Here is a 23,127-nt window from a genome sequence, read left to right on the forward strand (position 1 = left end):
GTGATCAAAGAGATCCTTGGGTTTCATCCTGCCTAGCAATTTGCTCGCTAGTGGAAGTCAAAAAATATTATGATGCCGAGTGAATACCGATGGATCCCCTTTGGAAAAACCTTTCTCTCCTCTACCGTTCTGCCCATATTTTCTCCACAATTTATTTTATTATTGCTGTTATATCATGGAACTTCATGGTCAAGGACGGAACATCTCTGCCTTGTGGGGGTGATAAAAACCACAGCTCTTTCTCTCCACTCCATTGTTAAAGGCCTCCTCAGAGAGCCAGGAGTCAGTGAACTCCTGACCTGGAGCATACAAATGGACAGTTGTCCCAAATACTGGTAAGAAGGACAAGAAACCAGTTGGGATCAAAATATGAAGGACGCATCAAATATGGCCCGACACGGTGTTGTCTTTGGCTATCTTCGTTTCTTATTAATATGATTTTCAAGATTAGCTACATTTGGCTGAAGTGGAATTATGTCTACATAGCTGGTTGTTATCATGCATTTCATTTTTCTGTTTTATAACAAAGTATAAGTGAACACACAGCCACCACTGTCACAGGACTGTGCACTGGTCTCAACATTGGTCTCCATGCCTTATCTAACACTCTCCTGCATCCTTGAATCTAAGCTTTTCAAAATAGAGGATCTTGCCCAGCTCTTTCAGCCCCATCTTAAAACAAGACACAGCATCAGACTTCCATAATCGCAAAATAAGTTTTTTTGGTCAACAAATACCCTACACACTAGCCAATCAAATCAAATCAAATGTATTTGTATAGACCTTTTTACACGCAAGCATGTCACAGAGGGCTTCACATACGCCCATAGAACTGCCCCTCAACAAACCTAAACCCTCAAGGAAGACAAGGAAAAACTCCCAGAAAAACTCCCAACAGGAGAAAAAATTTAAGAAACCTTGGGAGGAGCAATTCAGAGAGGGATCCCCTCCTCCAGAGACGGTTGGTGAGAAAGAGGAGCAGAACATAGGCTAAACATAGTCATACAGTGTCAATGGGTTTTGAAACACCAAAATCCATTGTTCAACTTTATAAATGTAGGACAGGACCTGGAGACTCGCTGTTGGCCGTCATGGAGACTGGTTTCCGGTTGACGACCTGGTCCAGCGTTGGTCGACCGACGACCAGGCAGGGGCTGAAAGCTCAAACCCCCCACACCACAAGGGATGTGTGTGTGTGGGGGGGGGGGAGGGACAGAGAGAGGAAAGCAGGGATTAGAGAATTCCAGGAGCAGCTAACAGTTACAGTCATAATAGAATGAGATCCCCACCGGTCAAGTGTGGACTAGTGCAGCAATTCAACAGAGCAAAAAGGGGTATGTCATTGATTTCTAATCAGTTTGTGGTTAAAGTGATACTGAAACATGAGTAGACAAGTCATGTGTTATTGTTTTCAAAGCTCTGGGAAGCTCTGTGAGATATCCAGCTCCCCTGGCTTGCTGTTGTTTGGAAGTCAGATACTCTCACAAGGTTTTCGTCTCTGGTTATTGTGGAAAAGTACAACTGGCCACGCCGTCTAAGTAGAAACTGAAACAGGAGAGCTAAATCTTTTTTGAAATGAGAGAACTAGAGTGGTGTCCTTGAAGCTGGACAATAGCCCTGATTATGTTTGCAAAGGAGGATTTGTAGTTTTCCAGCAGGTAATGGACCTCTGCGGACTGTGTGTTGATCAGAGCAGAGCCCTCGGGGCTGTAGCCAGCAGCAGGTGAACATCAAACTGAATACCTAGTTTGAATCTGTCTCTTTAGCTGTAGAGAAATACATGTTATTTACCTGTTTTTTCCCCTCGACATTCTTATTTTATGGGAGTGTCCTGTCATATGAATGAATAAAGGATAAAGTCATGGGCATAATACTTCCTGACACTTTGACCTTGATGGGTTGCATTTTTATGTTGTCTACCCCGATGAAGCATTCTGGCATCTAGGTTTGGCTGTTGCCAGTTTGAGAGATTCCTGATGGAATTGCCTCAATTCTAGCTACAGTACTAAGTCTGTGTCCTCCCGTGTCTGTAAAATGTGATTCTGGTTTCTTTGTGCACCTATGTTGACCCAGTCCACACCTTTCATTACAATCACATCTATTGATGAGAGTATACACACTGTGGTTGTACGTTCAGCCTCGCTTGCGACTCTAACCTTGTGATGCCAGAACTGCAAAACTAACAAAGTCAAGAAGAACAAACACAAATATCCTTTCTAGGTTTATGATTAGATCCATCCATGTGCCATCCAATCTCAGTCCTGGCCATTAACGATCACATTTGAGTGGTTGTAATTGGACAAGGCATAACATTAAATTACATAGATTTAGTACTGAAGCAAATTTCTAAAAGTGTGCTTCTAGCCTTGCAATCAAACATGGAAAATGAAAGAAACATTGATTATAGCTACAGCTTTACAATTTTCCAAGCTTTAACATTTTTCATTAGCTGAAACATTTTGAATATGCACTATAATGTTCTTTGACACCAATTATTATGTGGGTATTCGGAGGATTAAAAGATCGTCTCTACTCTATAAAACCTTAATGGCATGTATAATCAGAAGACTACAGAGGGGATTTATGTCCTGTTGATGTCCTTTCCAGAGGGGAAAACAATGGCAACCTACACTGCTGTAACCAGAACAGACTCGGATCCAAGTGCAGAGGTATTTAACGGGGAAGTCCAGGAACAGGCAAAAGTCGGTACACAGGCAAACAGGGCAATATAGGTATTTCAAAATCGTGGTCGGAAGACAGGCAAATGGTCGTTCAGAGACACGGACAAAACTGAATGTAACAAGGCTCAGACTGACTATTTAATAAAAGAGTACGGAGGCATGACAACTGTTCAGAACGATACTTTTCAGTCGCAGTATGCTTTTACAAGACAGATGACCCCTGCCAATCCAGTTATCAACATTAAGTCCCATTTTACAGAGAGGTAATCCATAGAAACATGATTACAGTTTGTTTGTGAGTACCTCAACCCCCTTTTATTTTAATCTGCTCTCTTCTTCAGAATAATGTGTCCTAATTAGAGGAAGATGCTTCTCAGGATAAGGCTCTCGGCATAGACGTGCACTTAATCAGTTCTTGAGAAGTTCTTGTGTCCCTGCCGGCCAGATCAAATCAAGACGATGTTTCAGGATGCTTAGCGAGAGCTGGATCTGAGTACCCCCTCTCCCCTTTCAAAGATACACACACATGCAATCACTCAGGAACACCATTGTGCACGCACACACTTTCAAGCAAATGCAATGTAGTAGGTGCACACACAACAGAATACATTCTCATCACACGCACACACACATGTTATTCCAATGAAAGCCCCATAAAAAAATCTTAAGCAATTCAAATCTTGTTTGAGATCATATTCCTCATCCTCTCCTCTCTGACACTTCTTCTTGAGTCTGTATGTCACTGATTAAAACAGGGATCCCAGTTCCTTGAGTCATTGGCTTCCTTGCAGCCAGGGCCACTCGACAGCTGTTCAGTCTGTGATTAGGAACAGTGTTTGATAACTTCAGCAGAGCCATGCACTGAAACAATAAACCCTTCTTATCACTTATCACTACCATTAAGTGACTATTGGAAATGGTGTCTTCTTAGTTCATGTTTTTCATCTTATAATGTGTGTGAGTTTGTGGTGCCATACTCCTAAATTGATTGACGTTAGAAAACATTCACAGCTGCCCTTTGACCTTTTTTTTCTGTTAAACCTGCAGAAATGTGTTTTTTGTTGTGTTGGTTCATAAAGACACTTAGTCATTTAGTAGATGCTCTTATCCAGAGCGACTTACAGTAAGTACAGGGACGTTTCCCAGAGGCAAGTAGGGTGAAGTGCCTTGCCACAACGTCATTTCGCATGGCCAGGAATCGAACCAGCAACCTTCTGATTAATAGTCCGATTCCCTAACCGCTCAGCCATCTGACCTCCCTAGTAGAGAATAGAGAATAGAGAAAAAAGCAATGGAGTGTCCTGTCCTGTTAGCCTTGAGGTATGTACGTCAACACTTCTCACCGGTCACAAAAGTACTTTCATGTTAACTCTGACTCAATCTCTATGTCATTAAAAGCTTGCTCTATTGTTTCATAAGCCTCTTCAGTCATTCCGAATAAGTGAAGTCTCATTGACATTAACATCAGGTGTGGCAAAATTCATATATAAAATCATGTTTCAATTTCACAGGTTTATCGTTGGAAACGTTAGAAATAGTCAGGGCCTGATGAACACTGTTGAATCACATGAAGGATATGACTGCATGTTGGTCTGGAATGGTTAAAGTCCTAGAAGCTCTGAGAGGGCAAGAAGGGCAAAGCACTTCCATGTTCACTCTCAGACCTGATCGATATGTTATTAAAAGCTTACTCCATTGATTCATAAGCAGCTTTTCTGTCTCCTAATACAAGTCAGGTCTCAACGACTACACATTGAAATGTAATTTTAGCATCAGATGAGACAGAACTAAAAACATAACCACATTATTGCAAATATTCAATATTCAATCCTCAAACTATTGGTAAATAAGCCTCTAAATGTATCCTTAATTCCCCATGTGTTGCCTGTTTCATTTGGATCTGATCTTATCGCTCCACCTCTCTGGGAGTCACATAGGTGATCATTAAGTCGTCTAGATATTGATGTTTTACATTTCCCTGTTTTTTCTCCTATAGATCCACTATAAATAGGCCACTAGAACTGATTGGGTTGCATAGTTCAACACTATGAATGTGCGCTTGTGACAGGCTTGCATTGCTTTACAACACTGGTGTTGTAATGATATATCATAATAATAATAATAATAATAATAATCATGCTAAGGTGTCTGAGAGGACAGGGTTTATGTCAAGAGATCAGGCAACACGAATCATCATCATATCTGATGGATGCATGCACATTTTAATCCCCCTCTATTACCTTACTCATTAGTATTGCTATGGCAATTTATCTTTGTGTCTTTAAATATATTTGCTTTGTTAATAATGAAGGAAATTCACCAGTTTATAGTTGTGTGGTAGAGAGCCATTCCATTTCCAAACCAATTACTCCTTACATACAGAAACCACATATTGACATTGACTTGACATGCACACTTAATCCTGACGTCATGTGGTCATGTAGTTACCATATAATCAATGGGGCGGGGGCATCGTTTAAGTATGACTCACCTCTGAGATCTATATCTATAAATACATAATTTTCCTTTTCTATGCTTCACTAGGAGGTGCAAGGAACCTCATTGTTAGACTGACAATTTTGCCCCACATATGACAGGATCAATTGGAAGCAAATTTGTTTTATTTAAAAAGAACTGACAAACTTAAGAGTATTCAGTAGTCAAGTACTGTCATGCATTTCTATGTCAGATAAAGTCCAGCTTTATTTTGTTTTAAAGAAGCACACACTATTAAGTAGTAAATGTATGACTTGGTGTTCAGCTGCCATCCTCTTTCCCAGGTAAAAACAAGCTTTGTTTTATTTCAGGGAAATCAAAAAGGACTGCTTAACGATAGACACTGTACTAGTTCATGAACCACTTGGGCATGAACTAGGACAGGGCAACCCAACCTTCCAATTCCCACCACCCTGCTAGGCTCTCACTTCACGCCCACCCGTGACTTTACAACTCCTCCATGGAACATAGTCCCCAAAATACACTGCACACCTTTACAGTACATAACACAATGTCCCACGCACACTCCAGCCTACACTGACATAATGTCAAGCTAGCCCTCACTTTGTGATGCTCTGCAAAACCTAATAGTCCCGCCCAGCAGGAGTTTGACTTCAAGGGTGCCTTTTTGGAGGTTTAGACTGTGGGAAGCCCAATTACTCGCTGGCCACATACACACCTCCCACACAACAGTTATATCCTGGTAACAATAGCATGCAAATATGACAATCTGCAGACGTATGGAAACCACCCCCCAGGTTCTAGGCTTTTGGACCAACCTCCAACTCCATATGGCAGAGCTTGTGGGAAAACCGCCAGGCCAACAAGCAGGTAATTCTTATGGTGGCGGCTGCCCATTTAGACAAGGGTTGTTGCATGTGCTCCTTAACCCACGCTACTCTCCCCCTCAGTTGGAATGTGTTCCTCCACACATGTTCCCTTCACAAAGTTGAAATACTACATCAAAACGCTTGTTTTCAAATAGCAGTCATTTTGATCCTAACAGTAAATAGTCAGTACAGCACATAATCTAGCACCACAAGCAGACAGTTCATCAGGCCCATTTTGTTGATGCTGATGTGAAAGTCCTTCAACAGGCACTGTGTCCCTGCTGGCATTTCAATGGGTATCTCTCTCTATGTCTGTCCATCTGTCTGTCTCTCAGTCTTCCCTCCCTCTATCTTCTATTCCCCATACCTTTTAAAGACGCCTCCCGTCGAGGTCTTTATCACATTGCGCCCTCCTGAGTGTTGCTGTATCTGATAACCGGAGCTGGAATAGTGAAAAAGGTCACTCTTGGCTGTCTACTGTCGATAAACCAAGTGTGAGGAAAGTCCCGCAGTGCTGCAGAATGGGGCAGGTCAGGTGTGTATATGAGGACATGTATTAGCTGTTAGCACCAGCACGCTTCTACAAGGTTTAGAGTGCACTGCAGGAACCTGTGTTATAAATAACAACTTCGCTGAAAAAAAACTAAATTTGGAAAATCCAAAGGTGCATCGCTGTCTTGCTACATATTAGATATGCAAGTAAGGTTACCGGTACTGTCTAAGCAAGGCCTTATTATGTTGGTGAAAGGGATGTGGAGATCCAGAGAAACAAAGCCTTAACATAGCCATGCTCCCTGCTGGAGTCATTACAGACATACATCTCATTGATTACTGTACACAGAACCATGCTATTTATTTGTGTATTATTTATTTGTGTATTACAGACTATTTGAATCTCTAATAAACACATACACATACGCACAGGCTCACACAGACAAAAACAACAACACTTGGCTAACAAACTGAGAGTGAAGAGGGAACATAAATGTGTTACTGGGGGGTCAGATGGCTGAGCGGTTAGGGAATTGGGCTATTAATCAGAAGTTTGCCGGTTCGATTACTGGCCGTGCAAAAAGACGTTGTGTCCTTGGGCAAGGCACTTCACCCTACTTGCCTTGGGGGGAATGTCCCTGTACTTACTGTAAGTCGCTCTGGATAAGAGCGTCTGCTAAATGACTAAATGTAAATGCACTGTAATGCCTACTTTACCCACAAGGGGACAGTAACACAGATGCAAATGTAGAACAAGTGAATAAAATGCAGATGAAAAACACAATTATTCCCTGTGGTTTGTAATCTCTGGTACAAGTGATTCCTTCGGAGTATGTGTTATATATCAGACTATATACCTCTCTCAGAACACTCCTGGAGTCTACAAGAGCTGATTTTCTGACAGGTCTATTTGTGATGCATTGGTCATCATCGTTGGAATCACTGGCATTATCATGTCTCACTCTGAAATATTGCACACATACACACACACGCGCAATTGCTTTTCAATCAGCAAGGCCTTTGAACACAAAGCAGCTCAGGTCACACCGTCCTCTAAGGGGCGTCCAATTTCAGCTCTTTTTACCTCCAAGGAGGGCAGTTACCCTCTCATTCACCCTGCAGCTCAGCCCCACGCTTCAAACACATTCAGTTCTGAGGACTGATTTAACATTGTGCCAAATCACTGTGTTCCATGGAAACTCACACGTGTACACACACACACACACACACACACCCAAAGCCATTCATCTCCTGGCTGAGCTGCCATCTGTCGCCAGAGTGTCCAATCTTGAAAGATGACAGAGCCCACAAGAAAGATGACAGGGCCTATTACAAACAGTGAACCAGCCGTTCCTCCCCCTGCAAAAGTTACTCCTAAATTATACATGGAAGATAGGGTGACTAATAGGCCTGAAGCACACTAATAGTGTCTTAAAGGTTGGCCATTTACTTTTTTTAATGACTTATAACCTTTAAAGGTGTATTCATGAGGGGGCCAGACAGTTTAAGTGACATCCCACCCTTTCAAACAAGGAGTGGTTGAGGTGCGGGGGTGGGCAGACTAATTATGAACGCCCTGTTGAGAGGACACGGTCTGCCTGACCTTCTAAGAAGGAAGAATACCTCGAAACAGTTCTACCTCACAAAACTGTCTGTGTCTCAATTGTGTTTTGTGAGAAAGAGACAGAGAGAGAGAGAGAGAGAGAGAGAGAGAGAGAGAGAGAGAGAGAGAGAGAGAGAGAGAGAGAGAGAGAGAGAGAGAGTGGGTGTTTGTTAACACTCGATATATGCATGTGTACGTCATCTAAATTGTTTCTCCACAAGGGTGTGCTTGATCGTCAGAAAAGGTCACATAGCAAAACACCTTCACCTCCGTGCCCTTCTCAGATAGGAAAAGTTGAACTTTCACACCCAGTTCTTCATTTCCACACAGCTGGGTGCCCGTGTACAAAGCCACTTAATTGACCTATCCACACGGCACAGGCAGGGGCACAAGCTTTACCACAGAGCTCCTTCAAATGGGAACACCATCGCTAATCCCTGGTAATTGGCATAGGAGCCCACCAGGAGGAGAGCAGGATATTTGGGAAAGGCTCTGTGACAGACACCTGTGGGTAACATCAATGGTTTAGCCCAGGGTGAGAGAAAATGGCTTTATCACACCTGCCCCCATGCTCTACAGTCTATCTCAGTGACTCATATAGCACACATGGAAATGGTGACTAGTGAGTTTCGGTGATCTGTTTTTCGGCTGAAAATGGTTTCTATCACACAAGTGGTCAATAAGATTTCTGAATGTTCATTGTGTGTACTTATGTTGAAATCCATGGGTCTTTACCATAACACAGTATTTTCATTTTTTGAATCTTCACTTAAGTTGTAAATTTATGGAATCAAGCGACACCTAACCCGGATGGTGTCTTAAACTGTCTAAAAGTAAGGACTAGAGGATGAGCCTCCAGCAAAAATAGCTATTGTGGGTTTTTGGAGACTTGCTATCAGACCGTTGCATATTTATTAGCATACGTTTGTATACAGCTGTACATTTGCCAAGGGAATTTATTCATTATTTATTTAGGAGAATGTGACAAGAGTCTTGGGTGAATCCACGTAATTCCGTCCAAACAGAAATGGGGGCTCATTCGACAACTGTGGCAACAGACTACTATTAGGTGCCACTGCTTGCAGTCAATCACGATTACGCACGTCGTTTAAGTCCCCTCAACCGGCACCAAACTCTGAGCTGGCCATATGCTAACATCTCATTTGTGGGGACGACAAACCTGGTGAGACTCCCTTCGACTCATACATTAATTCTGTATATATCTGTATATATTAAAACGCGGAGAGAGAGGAAGTGCGATAGATGCTGGGGTGGGGAGCCGCGTGACTGATGGCACAAGGCTGACAACCACCAGACTATACCATTGTTTGGATGTAGACCAGGACTCAGCAGCTCCGTTTATTTACTTCAAGATTAAATTATTTTTAATATAATAGGTTTTCTGTACACGTATCGACGGTAACGTGCGCTCCGGGGATTTGCGTAAACTGGCATCATGCGTAATTTGACACTCTACGTAGACAACAACATTTGTTGAAAGCATATCAACAACATATGATGTTCAGTTCTGAACATAAAATAGCAACGGAGACATTGAATGACTTAACCCGTATTTGCGTCCCAGTGCGTATTTTGGGGGTTTGTACCAATGGGACTTGTTGCTTCCACATCGACTGCATTTGAATAGGCTATTTGATTGAAAACACGTGAATAATGGAGGCGACACACAACGGATCCAACACAACAAGGAATTTAACGAATCAATTCGTTCAACCCCCGTGGCGTATTGCGTTATGGTCAGTAGCATACAGCTCCGTGCTAGCCGTGGCGGTTTTTGGAAACTTAATTGTGATCTGGATCATATTGGCTCACAAGCGGATGAGAACCGTGACGAACTATTTCCTGCTCAACTTGGCTTTCTCTGACGCTTCGATGGCTGCGTTTAACACGCTAATAAATTTTATTTATGCTGCCCATGGCGAGTGGTACTTTGGTGAAGCCTACTGCAAGTTCCACAACTTCTTCCCTGTCACCGCAGTTTTCGCAAGTATCTACTCGATGACAGCAATTGCTTACGACAGGTGAGTTGGGGACACTAAACAAGTACAATGAATACATAGGCCTATGTTATCATAAGTGTGTAAACTGATCATTGTTATGATTGAGCCATAGTAACTCACATAGTCTTAGAGATCATTCATATTACGATTTCCACATTACCCTGGATGATGTATAAGTATGCTGGCTCCAGACAGTGACCACAATAGAAATGAAACTCACTCTTAGGACTGACTCTTGCACAAGTGAGTGAGAGTACAGCCAATCCCTTCTGAGTTGTTTGGTGAAAAGATATCTGGTGACAGAACTAGAAAACCAGCCAGAGCTGATCCCCAGTGTTGATCTCTGATCTTCTGACATCTAAACCCTGTGAACTCAGGTACATGGCCATCATCCATCCCTTGAAGCCTCGCCTGTCGGCCACTGCCACCAAGGTGGTGATCGTGTGTATCTGGGCTCTGGCTGTGGCCCTGGCCTTCCCTCTCTGCTTCTACTCCACCCTCCGCAGGATGCCTCGCAGGACCATTTGCTACGTGGCCTGGCCTCGACCCGCGGACGACTCCTTCATGTGAGGGGGCACACACACATGCAGACACATACGCACCAACACACGCCTGCTCAAAAGCACTTCATTATAACTGAATAGCAGATTGTGAAATTATCACCATCACCCCAGTAATAAATGGGTGTGGGGTCAGTTCAATCAGGAGAGACCTGGGATGATTACATAATAATAAATGTACTATGGTGTTTGGAGCTTGAACCCCACGGGGAATTATATAGATCAACGGCGCCTGCCCAACGCCCGAAGAAGAATCCCCCACAGAGTCCAGACACTGGTGGCGGCAGCTGACGACCAATCAAGCCGAAGACTGAGACAGGAACCAGGTGGCGACGGGGTGGTGGAGGGTCGCGCACTTGATAGCATGAACAAACTACACAGGGAGAGAACCATATTTAAAGGCACGGATCATGTGACGCTAATAATTGATAAGTGGGAGCGCTAATCGACCTGAACCCCAGTGACCGCCCGACCAGAGAACGGGGGAAGGTAGGGTGTTCTTAGCGGGGGGAATGAGTAGTGAACACTACGATTAAGCCCGAGTGCAGGGATTGGTCTTGCCTGACTGAACTTGCGCAAGCTTCATATGGCTGAGCGGTTAGGGAGTCGGGCTATTAAACAGAAGGTTGTTGGTTCGATTCTGTCCGCGTCAATTGATGTTGTGTCCTTGGGCCCTACTGATAAACTATCAGATTTGCTGTCAAGAATGTTAATCCTATGCCAATGGAAATACACTGACCATACTTACTGTTTGTGTGCAGGTACCACATCATCGTGATGGTGTTGGTGTACCTGCTGCCCCTAGTGGTGATGGGCATCACCTACACCATCGTGGGCGTGACCTTGTGGGGAGGAGAGATCCCTGGGGACTCTTCAGACAACTACCACGGACAGCTCAGAGCCAAGAGGAAGGTGCGACACCGCTACACACCATGTGACCTCATCTTTGATTTATTTTAATCCCGCAACCATCTAGGGAACATTGTATTTTTATTTAGTTTGATTCATTGTATGTCTGTCCAGTGATGCCCCAATTGAAAGCGAAAGAAATGGTTTTAGAGTAAAAAACGAATTCTAGTGAATCATAAAATGCATTATGTCATAACGGCCATGGTGCATATTCAGCCATGGGAACCACAAACTCAGTCAGGTTATGTGGGGATTAAATCCTTCACAACTCGCATGATCAACATCTATCTTTTAATCTGTAGGATTAACAAATCAAATATCATCCTCATAAATGCCTGAGACCACAGGGTGCTCTCTGGGATTATATGGGAACACCTATCTACAGTGCCAGGGGAGGTCCTTATTGAAAACTCAGATTCATTCAGATTATTCTCTGACCTGATTACAGCAGGTCAGAGATCCTGCGTTCAGGAGATTTAGATAGTTTGATACTTGAATATGGTGATAAGGTATTGCAGATGCAGTCATGTGTGTGTGCACATGTGAATGGACAGAACATCTGAAACACCAACCCCATTTTAAGATGTTTTGATACTTCTTGGATCACAGTCAAAACGTTTCTGATGTATTATTAAAGAAACCTCCAAAAAGGTCATCCTGGTTTGTTTTACATTCCACTCTGGGTGCCTGTTTAATTTCGTTCATTTTCCAGAGAAATCATTTTAGTTCTGGAGACAATCAGCATTATTTCATAGGAAAGAGTTTAAACAATCCAAGGGACAGCTCATCATGAAATAAATGGTCTCCCGGGTTGGAGATGAGAGGTCTTTATTACCCAGTAATGGTCACCCCTCTCAGGTGTGACACAGCTGGTGGAGGTTGATAACAGAGCCTCATCTGTCTGCCCCCAAGCCCCACACAAGCTCCTCACCAGCCCGCCGTCATCACACCTGATGAGCAGCTGTGGAGGCCTCGTCAGCGGCCCACCTTTCCTTCTCTTTGTGTCGGCCTTTGTCAGACGAGGGGGCGAGAGCTAACCATCATGCACTGCTCTCTTGTCTCATTAGAGCCAGATGTGTCATCCACACAAACCTGGCAGTTTCCTTCACTTTGATGCACACTAAATATATCACTATGAAGGAAGGAGTCCATCCTGGAGGTGGGTGGAATGTTCCGGGCAGGAAAGTGGTATTGCGTATTTTTTCTAAATCTGCTATATTGGTTGGGATTCTGAAAGGACTGCTAGTAATAACAGTCCTTTTATAAAGTGGCCCTGCTAGTCATTGTGCACACTGCCTCTCCCCAGTCCAGTCCAGGAGTTCCTCTTTGGTCTAACGGTTAGATGTTTGGATTCCTGTATGGCAGTTAGATTCCCTCCTGTTGCACGCAGGTGAAACCTCACACCTTGAAGGCGCTATGAGGAAGGTTTTTCAGGTGACCATGGTTCACTTTCTAGTCCCAGATCATGCTTTTGAATGGCTGCTCCCTGCGACTCGCCAGAAAACAATCAGTGTCATCTCTAATCAGGTGTTTAGAGGGAAAATTGGATCGACAGACGGCAATCACGGCCAAATCCACAGGGTCACTTGTTCACTGGCAGTTCAGGCATGATGAAGTGGGAACAGCAGATGGTTAATGGGCCCTCTCCAGAGATAAAAAGAAACCTTCCTCACAGAAAAAAAAACTATCTTTGTAAGTGAAATCTCAAAACCCCAAACCACCATTACATATTCAGAACTCGTAGACAACAAGACCTGAGAAGGAATACGAGTATGTGTCATTGGCCACAACAATACAGCACATTGCTGCTAGGGGAGAGATTGGAAGATTTTGTGGGGATCTTTGGGGACTTAAAGATGCAATCAGCCCATTGCTGTCTCTGAAAGCACTGGATCCTGGAGATGAAGGTCTCATTGTCCTAAAGTGATATTGGTTTCTTATCACATGAATGTGTCTGGTAGAGGAACGGCTCAGTGTCTTATAATTCTGTAGTGATTCTAGTGTGTGTTTTGGAAGCATTTTAAGAATGGTTATAGTTGGCATGTATGTGTTGTGGGTGCAAGTTAGCCTTCATGGGTTATCTGAAGGACAGTTTGTGATTGCGGTTTTTAACACACAAATACAGTATATGTATTAAAGAAAAAGCTATGGTTCCTGTCCTAAAAAAATATTGTTAATGGTGTTACAGAGAGACTTAAAATAGCCACCTGTCAACTGAAAGGTTGACGTTTCCCACATTGGTCTCAAGTACTTTCAACCCCACACAGACCTGGCCTAAGACAATGCGAGGCTGTGATACACAGCGTGTGACGACAGTGTGTCGCACGCTGTTGGTGATAGTCACCAACCATCTGTAGAATTCTCTTTTTATCCGAAAACCTGTCTTGTGCACTGCATTACTCATAAAGGAACATGCTCTCTGGGTGATGTGTCACTGACCATTTCTGCCTTTCTACTTGATGGTTATTTTTTCAGCTTTTCTTTCCATTTGTATTCTGGTTTTAAAATCCAGACTGCATTTGAGTTTTGACTGGCAGGGGGAGGGCAGCTATTTTGGTGGTGTGAGAGGTGTCATCATAGGCAGTGTGGCTGTGTGCATGAGTGTGTGTGTGTCCACAGGTCCCTCTTTGTCTTCAGCTCATGTTAATTTTAGGGGACCAATTGGGGAAGCAATGTTCTTCACCTGTTTGTTTCCCTCTAAATGTATCTTCTCAACTCTCTCACAAACAAGCATACATATTACACACATTTCACTCATTCTGTGGTAGGTGGTGAAGATGATGATCATCGTGGTGGTGACCTTCGCCCTCTGTTGGCTGCCGTACCACGTCTACTTCATCGTGACGGGCCTCATCAAGTACCTGAACAGGTGGAAGTCCATCCAGCAGGTGTACCTGTCAGTGCTGTGGCTGGCCATGAGCTCCACCATGTACAACCCCATCATCTACTGCTGTCTGAATAGCAGGTAGGCTAAACACACACACACACACCTATATAAAGCGACTAAAGCAAAGTTTCGCATTCTGCATGTCAACATAGTTTCAGTTGACCATGTCTACATCTGTGATACAGTACCGGGATAATAAAGAAATCAGTGTTTTGTATTTACTCATCTTCTCGCATTTGATTTTGTGACAACCCATGGAAGAGTTTGTCTCCGTTTGGGTCCCAGGTTCCGGGCGGGCTTCAAGCGAGCATTCCGCTGGTGCCCGTTCGTGCACGTGTCCAGTTACGACGACCTGGAGCTGCAGATGACCCGACTCCGCCCTGGCAACCAGAGCAGCATGTGCACGCTGTCGCGTATGGAGACCAGTATCAGCAGCCACCGTAGCAAGAAGAAGAAGAGCCCTGCCTCCCACACCAATGGAGAGGCCGCCGCTGCTGAATGCTCTGACCCAACCGTGGTCAGATCTAGCCTGTCAGCAACCCCGAGGATCCAAAGGAGCAGTTCTCCTGAGAGACGGACGAGGTCAGAGGTTAACACATGGGGAGAGGTCAATACTGGGGGCAAGGTTAGAGAGAGATCAACACTGGGTCTGTGGACCAGTGGATTCAGTATTAACACCATGGTGGTAGTTGCAGGATCTTTACTGCCCTCTACTGTGCTGTAATCGTTAGTGTTGGTCGTATTATGTTTCCGAATCACGTCTAAAAAACACAGCGCTTTGATTCAACTATTAGTACTAGAGATTGTCTGTGTGTTACTGAATCTTAACCAGTCTCTTCTTCTGTTCAAACTCACAATGTGTTTCTGCGGATCTTTAAAACCTAGTTTGCATAAGTATTGATTCTAATTAGTAGTGATGATATCGACTTAAGCGGTTTGTTACAGTAAGTGCATACGAATGTAGTAAACGATGATGCCTTTAACTTCCATATATCCACAGGTATTGTTTTGGCTATGGCAGGTGTACTGCATCAGACCCACATAAGAATCTCTCCCTAGTCAGTACAGAGTCAGAGACAGAGTCATCTTTTCTAGAACATATAGTTAGAAGGAAGAATTACAAGGTTTCTTATGTGGATCATGAACGTCATACTGTAAATCTGTTTATTTTGGCTGATCATTGGCTGCTGGACTGATTGACAACAATGCCGACTGTGCGTCCTGGGGTGGACTTTAACCTCGAGGCACCGGACTGAAAATATATTAAATGCCTTAACGTCCATCAGCAATTTCCTGAAGTGAAAGAACATGGCATCACAAATGAAAAAGAATTGACAAAAAGACCAAAAAGAAACATCATGTCCGTTGTTTCTGTTATTGGTAGGCAGGCTAGAAATTATCTTTCAGCTGAATTTAAATTATTTGAAGCTGTAACAATAATATTGTCACAAAAGTGTCACTTTTCTGAGAACACAGACTCATTTTCTTGTGTGTGAGTAAGGACCTGTAAATGTAACCTGGTATCACACCTTTTTGTGCTTGTGATACCAGATTGGTAAATGGCATAATTGGATGCTATCTGGTTGTAATTTATTATTTATTCTGTATTCATTGAGAGGTGCATTTAAAGTGTACATAAACTGTGACCTGCTTCAGTGCATGTGCCTAAACATGCGCACATACATATACACCATTGTGCATTCCATAAGGATGAAAATAACAGTGCATTACTGTACAGTATAAAAGGATTATGACAGTGTTGAGGTATTAACCACAATATAAAAGCTTTTTTATATTGCGCAAAGAGATTATGCAAGGGCCTGGCTTCTCATTAAACATGACTGTGTCATGTTCTCCAACTCTCCAGTGTCAATCACTTGGTCAACTCGCCCCCTCATCCCCTCCTCTCACTCTCTTACATCTATAACCTATTTTGTATAAAGCATACACCCAGTGTTTTTAGCTAACTGCACATTTGTCCATCAATTAAGTAAATGCAAATACCTTTGGGGGGGTTTCCAATATGTTTTTGTTCCAATAACTTAAGTGTTTTACTTTCAGTTTTTTTGGGTTAAATACTGAGCTGTTAGGTATGTGTTCATGTATTGACCTGCTAGATTTAGATTTGTTTGTATTGCTGGTTGGCTTTTGTGGATTCAAAATATGTGATTGTCTGGCTTTTTCTTGTACAAATAATGTTCAACAAATTATTGAAACAATCCTTAATCTATTTAATTTTTCTACTCTGGCCATTATGAGGCTGTGTGCTGAAAATGTGGTGTGGGTAAGGGCATGTTGAATAGCCTACCTTTAGACTTATATAGTACATGTGAGTGCTTGCCTTAATTCTTCTTAATAAACTTTGGCTCAAATCCTGTCAAGGTTTGGGGGATCACAAACTTGCCTGAACATCACCGTAGGCTGGTGCATAACACCTTATGTTAAAGAGATATATCCTGGCTCTTAACCAATCAGTTTACCAGACGAAATATAAACTCTGTTATATGTGTCTTTTTACAACAATGTGATTCTAACAGAACATGATTGCTTGAAAGCAATCATATTGTATACAAATATTGTGATAACATGTTATTTACATTAGTAAGTGTAGTTCAGTATGTTAACCATAATGGTGCATATGTAATTAAACAAGCCTCTTTTGTCAGCAATAGGAGATTAAATGATCCACTGATTGTGGAGACATTCTACCTTCTACAATTATATCCTTATCCTTAGGTAGTGCTGCCAGGCCAGCAGTTATGAAGCTAGTCTAATAAACATGTTGAAGAGTTGGTACAGCCCTCCCACTGCATACTTTCCATTCCCTTCCTGTGGGACATGCCAGTAAGCGAAGCTTCCTCTCTCTGTCTCTCTCTCTTATCCTTCTTTGGCCTGTTGTTTCAACTCTTTCTTACACTCACTGTGTATGTCTCTCTTGCTGTCTCACTCAGGTTTTCTCTCACTGCCTCTGTTTCTTTCTCTCACACAACCACAAACACAGATTCCCACTTACATAAAGACCTAGTTGAATGATGCTGTATATGGTAGTACCAAATTTCAACTTAATGTGTCTTAAAGAGATAATGTACACTTCTTGATGGGTAAGCCATGACATTTATTCTGCAGACAAACAACGTAAGGTACAACACAAATGTAACTTCCTGTTTACTTTAGTAATTGAATGTCTCCACTGCTAGCATGAGGAGGAACATGGATGAATGCAGGTGAAGGCTGAGGCAAAATATTTATTTATTTATGAAAACAGGGAAGCTTTATCTATGTATTTCTCTCTTTTTTCCTTTCTCTCTCTGTGGTCAGACTTGGTAAGATGCAATACTCAGGGAGGCAGAAAGAGACAAAGCCATCAGGTGGAACGCTTTGCTGGTTAGCCATTGTGGAGTGGAGCTTGGAACTGTAGTAGGTCTGAGAGGGAGGAGACGTACAAAAGGATACATTGTTTTTGAAACGGTAAACATTCTGTAACATCATCATACATGCAGCTAACCACAGTGTATACTGTGGGAGAAATCAAAGATTTCCTATGTGCTTATGTTGATCACAATCAGTGAAACCACTATTGCTATTATTATCTCAAATATCATTTACATTTACATTTAGTCATTTAGCAGACGCTCTTATCCAGAGCGACTTACAGTAAGTACAGGGACATTCCCCCGAGGCAAGCAGGGTGAAGTGCCTTGCCCAAGGACACAACGTCAGTTGGCATGACCGGGAATCGAACTGGCAACCTTCGGATTACTAGTCCGACTCCCTCACCGCTCAGCCACCTGACTCCCCTATATACTTTAGGCTGAAGGACAGCCTTTCATGGCCCAGGGGGAGACTAGTCTGGGGGTTGAGAGAACCACTACACTTTACATCAGCCTAGATTCTAAGACTTCTTATAATGGAAGATTGTTTTAAAATACTGTAGCTGTCGTTTCAACGATTGTCTGGCGGTTGAACACCAGACAATTTAATTTAATCTTAATTTTCTCTATTCAAAATAAAAGCCTTCACGCCTTAGAGAGACTTGCAAATACCTCTGTGTGACTGAGTTGGTCATTATTCTTGTCTCGGGGGGGGGGGCATTACTGTCTTTCCAATCAGTTGATTGTCTAATACTTAAAACTCAGAAGCTGAACTTATAGTGACACCGTTCCAGTGTAGACAGACATAAAACACATTCCGTCATTCTTGGACAAAGATGGTAAGAGAATAGACAGGAAATGTGGCATTAAGGCCTCAGCCACTTTCGCTCTAAAGGGGCCTTAGTCACTAGGGCAATAAATATGAACAATTTCTTCCACAATACTGGTGACAGCCTTACCTTGGAAAGTTGTATTGACAGTCATGGTTGCTTTCATTCTTTAAACTGCTCAAGACAATCAAAGTGTAGCTGTTATCGTCGTCAGTAACCTTCTTCACCTCCTCTACCTGGAACACTTCTGCTGGAGACAGCAGCCAGGAGCCAACATCACTTGGCTGACATGCGCTCTTATACAGGTCAATGGCCGAGCAGGTGGTGATCTTAAACACGGTTTCAGACTCTTCAACTACATTAGAAAGATTTTCTTCGGCAGAGACAAAGCTGCCGAATCTGACCTTTGACCCTACGACTGCTGTGTACACCGTCTCAGATCCATGAAATAAAGTCTGGCACTTTGTGGGTTTCAAAACCTGGAAGGAATCCATTAGCAGGAAGTGAAAAGACTTGAACTGGAAGTCCTTGATGTAGACATTGGCATTTCCACCCAGAGTCTCAACTCCCTTTGTGAAACTGTCACGGAAGCCTTTATTGTGTCCATAAATCGCCAACGCTTTGGTGTGCATTTCATCTCCTCCTGGTATTGGTTTTGTACAGGCTTCTTGTTGCCAGGCTGAGCTGAGCTCAGCGGTGGCAAGCTCCCGTTCCAACAACTCCCTGATAACTACCTGGAACATCTCGTCCCGGCAGTTTTTATACTGGTCGTCCACTGCATTGGGTGCCATGTCCAGATCTTTAGACTCAATCATCTGTTGAGGTTTGGAATGTAGACATATTTACTTTAGCAAACTATACACCCTGGGTTTTCTGTGGTACCATCAGTGTATTTATTTGTTATTTGTAACACAGGTACAAGTACCTTGTACAAGTACAGGTACAATACATTGGAATTCTGTGTAGGAGGATCTAAATCTTAATTCCTAATAAAGAAATTCAAATCTTACGTGAGCAGTATTCTTAAAAACAATATATACACTATATCTACTACATATATATAATTGTTTAACTTTTTTTCCCAAAAGCCTTATAATCCCATGTGAAAGTTGTTACTTTACCTTAAGTGTAGCAATCAGGAAAAATACAAGAGTCAGTTCACTCATTTTGCCAGCAATGTCGTACTTTTCTGTTTTGGAATAAGACAATATTAAAAACAGTTAAAATCCATTCAGAGTGTTTTTACAGTGCAACACACATTCACCCAATCCCTTGGTAATTCACACACACACACACACACACACACACACACATAGAGTATACACACCAAACAAACTATATCCAGAAATTGAAATGGCCCGTGTACGTCTTCTCTAGAAGGATCAATAAGAGAGGAGCAGGATAGTATTACTTTGATGGAAAATAGATTGTTTTACCCCTGAAACGACTCCCTCTCTAGACAATCCTGACCCAGATGAGATACAGTAACATAGTTCTGAAAACTTTGGACTGCAAATCGTTTGAGAGGAAAAGAAAGAATATCCAGATTTAAAAACATACCGTTGGAAATGTTGTAGTGCTGTTAATGAAATCACTCGGAACAAGAAAGTAAATCAGAGTTTCCTGCAGGCTTCATGAGCTGTTCCCCCTATTTTCCTCTTCACTCCCTTGTGCAGGAAACCAAGCCCCTTATCTTGGCAACACAATCATTTTTCTTCCCCTGAAGGAAATAACATAGTGTTTTTTTCCATGAGCTTGGTGTTGACCAGTTTTGCTAACCCAAGATCTGGCTGTCAATTGTGATTTGTGCATTCAGGATTATTTTACAGGCACAGTGGGATTTTCTCAACATTGTCTTTGGCAGACTTTTGCAACATCAGTGTTGCATACCTCAGGAGCTAAGTACTGTTGAGTCGGTCAGAATCACAGACAGTACTTCACTTTTAAGGAAAACTCTTTTGAGTGTTAGAAAACTGATTACGATGATTGTGATGATTAGTGAGGGCATATCACAAGGACTAATTTATTAAAAACCATGCTCCAGCTTCATTTACATTTTATTTAAACCCAACATCCTTAAATGTATTACATGGAACACTAATTTTTACAGACAAAGAAAATAATATTTTGTATTTAAAATGTGTATATCAAAATACTGTTGCTCAATAACAATATGATAATCATTAGTGTTGAATCACAAGGTGTCCTTCTGAGGAATTTCTGATGATTGACTACCCTCTAGGGGTAACACAGAACAACAAATATTGGGTGATGAGTCATGATGGGAGAAGAAATGTGTGTTTTACCAGATTATAGTTTTTGGCAGAGTACCCAAAGGACAAATCTCTGACCACTGATTATTCAATTTAAAGGATAACAGGATGGGAAAATGTAGATGGTGAATGTCAGAGCTGCACAATGTTGTTTACACATGGGTGACTAATATAATTCCCACAATGAAATCCATCTTAATCTTAAAGTGATCTGGGTGCAGTTTTTCTCAGTTGCTTTCATACCTACATTTGTCAGATCACAATTGAAACTTGTTCAACCTCCACATCTTCAAAAAAATGAATGCATCATAAAAGCAATAACTTATTCTTATGAACAAATTGCTATTGATTTTGTACATTAATGCAAATGTATATTCATGCAAATGAATTTAGCCTACAATTGTCTGCTGTGTCCTACATTATCAATTGTTTATGTCATGTTTATCAATGTATATAGGTTTTTTGTTGAATAGTCTTACCCCATCATTGTCATAAAAACCTTGAGGTTTCTGTTTCTCCTATATTGAATCAGGCTATTCAGGTAACGCAAAAAAACTCATACTCTGAACTACTACTATGACATGTTTTGATCCATGAGGCTTTGAAAGAGGGACATTTCAGATGCTCCTCATCTGTACATCCATTGTAAATCCGTTTGTCACCACAAACAATACCACTGCACTGTTTTTATCATTCAGAGGACCTGCATTGTTTTGATGAACAAACAATTGGATGATGTATAGCTTTCACATTCCCTCTGCTCCTTGTACAGGTGAAGCAACTCTCTCATGACAAACTCCACCCATCGTTTCATTACAGGCTCTCAGATTACAACAGAGCTGAAAAACAGCACGCAACTTTCAAGTGCAAAGAAGATTCATGTATGTAACTATGTATTTTTTGTTTTATTTAGTTTACACATTGCTACGGTGTTCATGTCAGCTGCAAGTGTGTTTAGAGATTCAATAGACAGGACATCAGCAGCAACAGCATAGCCCCATCATTTGGCAAAGAGTTGGAGGAACCAGTTAGCCTCTCAGGCCTGAAGAAAAAACAAGGTTTGCATGAGAAAGTAGGCTACAAACAGTGCAAATCTGTTTTAGAAAGTTTGATCATGTATTGGTACTACATTACCTTAGGTATGAACATTCATGTCTCTGATACTTTCCTCTGATAGGTTTCAAAGTGATGGATGTCCTTTCTTCGTGTGTGAGAATTTCCACATTGGTTACCTTAAATTTCTCATATGGAGGGATTATCATCTCAATGTCTCTTAGACAAGAATAATCATTCACATCAGTTGCTTGACATGACACCATCTTGAACTCAGTGGTGCAAAAGCCTTCCATGAAAGCACCTGCCCAGTGGTAGGCACCCAAACGTACAACTGAGTTCACTTTTGTCATTTTAAAGTTGGTGTGAGATCCACTTATGACGTTGAAACAGCCGTTTGTCTTATTCAGCCTTCTAAGGGCATCTGTCAATAGAAAGTGCAGAGATTTGTAGCGAAAGTCACTTTTATAAATGTCAGCATTAGCTCCTTTGGTCCTTTGGCATTGAATTTATAATAGAAGATAAAGTTGCTTGTGAAAACTGCAAGTACAATACTGTGCTCCTCTTGGGCTCCTGGTATCTGCTTACTACACCTTTTCCCATCTTTCCAAGCTTCCAAGTAATCCGAGTCTGCTTGCAGTTATTTTTCCATCAATCCTCCTGGTTCCAGAACTTTCTGAAGCATTCCCTCTCCACAGTTGAGATACTGGTCATCAAATGAGTTCAGCTCCATTGTCATGCCTGCTTGAGTAGCAGAGTGCAAGGCTGTTGTTTGAGCCTTGGTTACTCTACCAGCCTGACACAAGTGGGAAAGGGATAGCGCACATGAATCACACGTCCTTTACAAAAACGTGGTGCATGCTTAAACAATGTAGCAATCATTGGTGATTCCAACTTATGAATGTATATCTTAATAATGCTATTGTATTCCCTTCAGGCTGATTTGTTTGTTTCTGTGGCATTTGTTTTAGCTATAATAAAATGAGACAAAAATGCATACATGCAAAGGATCCCTTCTACTCACCGCCATGCTCATGATGATAATCAGAATGTGGTGTTTCATAGAAACACCCATGACAGAGAAACGGTGTCTCAACAGCCTATTACTAGAAGACTCTGAA

The 23,127-nt window shown here is 42.1% G+C and overlaps 2 protein-coding genes across 4 annotated transcripts; one reads left to right on the plus strand and one right to left on the minus strand.

Moving 5' to 3' along the window:
• The first annotated feature begins 9,776 nt into the window (after window positions 1-9,776).
• LOC136956266 (neuromedin-K receptor-like) lies at window positions 9,777-15,105 on the plus strand. The gene is given in 6 exon segments (XM_067250153.1): window positions 9,777-10,144; window positions 10,501-10,689; window positions 11,445-11,595; window positions 14,361-14,557; window positions 14,765-15,009; window positions 15,012-15,105. Coding segments are annotated over 6 exon segments (1,188 nt in total). The 3' UTR covers window positions 15,050-15,105.
• A 2,465-nt stretch (window positions 15,106-17,570) lies between these two features.
• si:ch211-145b13.6 (GPI-linked NAD(P)(+)--arginine ADP-ribosyltransferase 1) lies at window positions 17,571-20,358 on the minus strand. 3 transcript variants are annotated; one of them, XM_067250508.1, is made up of 4 exons: window positions 20,241-20,358; window positions 19,802-19,869; window positions 18,810-19,495; window positions 17,571-17,902 (listed from the first exon to the last, which is right to left on the minus strand). In XM_067250508.1, exons 2-4 carry the CDS (start codon window positions 19,844-19,846, stop codon window positions 17,794-17,796), a joined length of 840 nt encoding a protein of 279 aa, XP_067106609.1. In that variant the 5' UTR covers window positions 19,847-19,869; window positions 20,241-20,358; the 3' UTR covers window positions 17,571-17,793. The 3 variants fall into 3 exon arrangements, with proteins under 3 accessions (XP_067106609.1, XP_067106610.1, XP_067106611.1); XM_067250509.1 differs by lacking the exon at window positions 20,241-20,358 and adding an exon at window positions 20,117-20,178; XM_067250510.1 differs by lacking the exon at window positions 20,241-20,358 and adding an exon at window positions 20,008-20,070.
• Between the last annotated feature and the right edge of the window lie 2,769 nt (window positions 20,359-23,127).

The sequence above is a fragment of the Osmerus mordax genome, chromosome 14 (genome assembly GCF_038355195.1).
Source record: "Osmerus mordax isolate fOsmMor3 chromosome 14, fOsmMor3.pri, whole genome shotgun sequence".
Classification (NCBI taxonomy): Eukaryota; Metazoa; Chordata; class Actinopteri; order Osmeriformes; family Osmeridae; genus Osmerus; species Osmerus mordax.

Coding starts and splice junctions, on each gene's coding strand:
- si:ch211-145b13.6 (XM_067250508.1), bottom strand. CDS start 19,846: ATGAGTGAACTGACTCTTGTATTTTTCCTGATTGCTACACTTAAG. Junction 19,496..19,801: donor TCCTGATTGCTACACTTAAG/GTAAAGTAACAA, acceptor AAACCTCAACAG/ATGATTGAGTCTAAAGATCT. Junction 17,903..18,809: donor TGTCAATACAACTTTCCAAG/GTAAGGCTGTCA, acceptor CCTCCCTCTCAG/ACCTACTACAGTTCCAAGCT.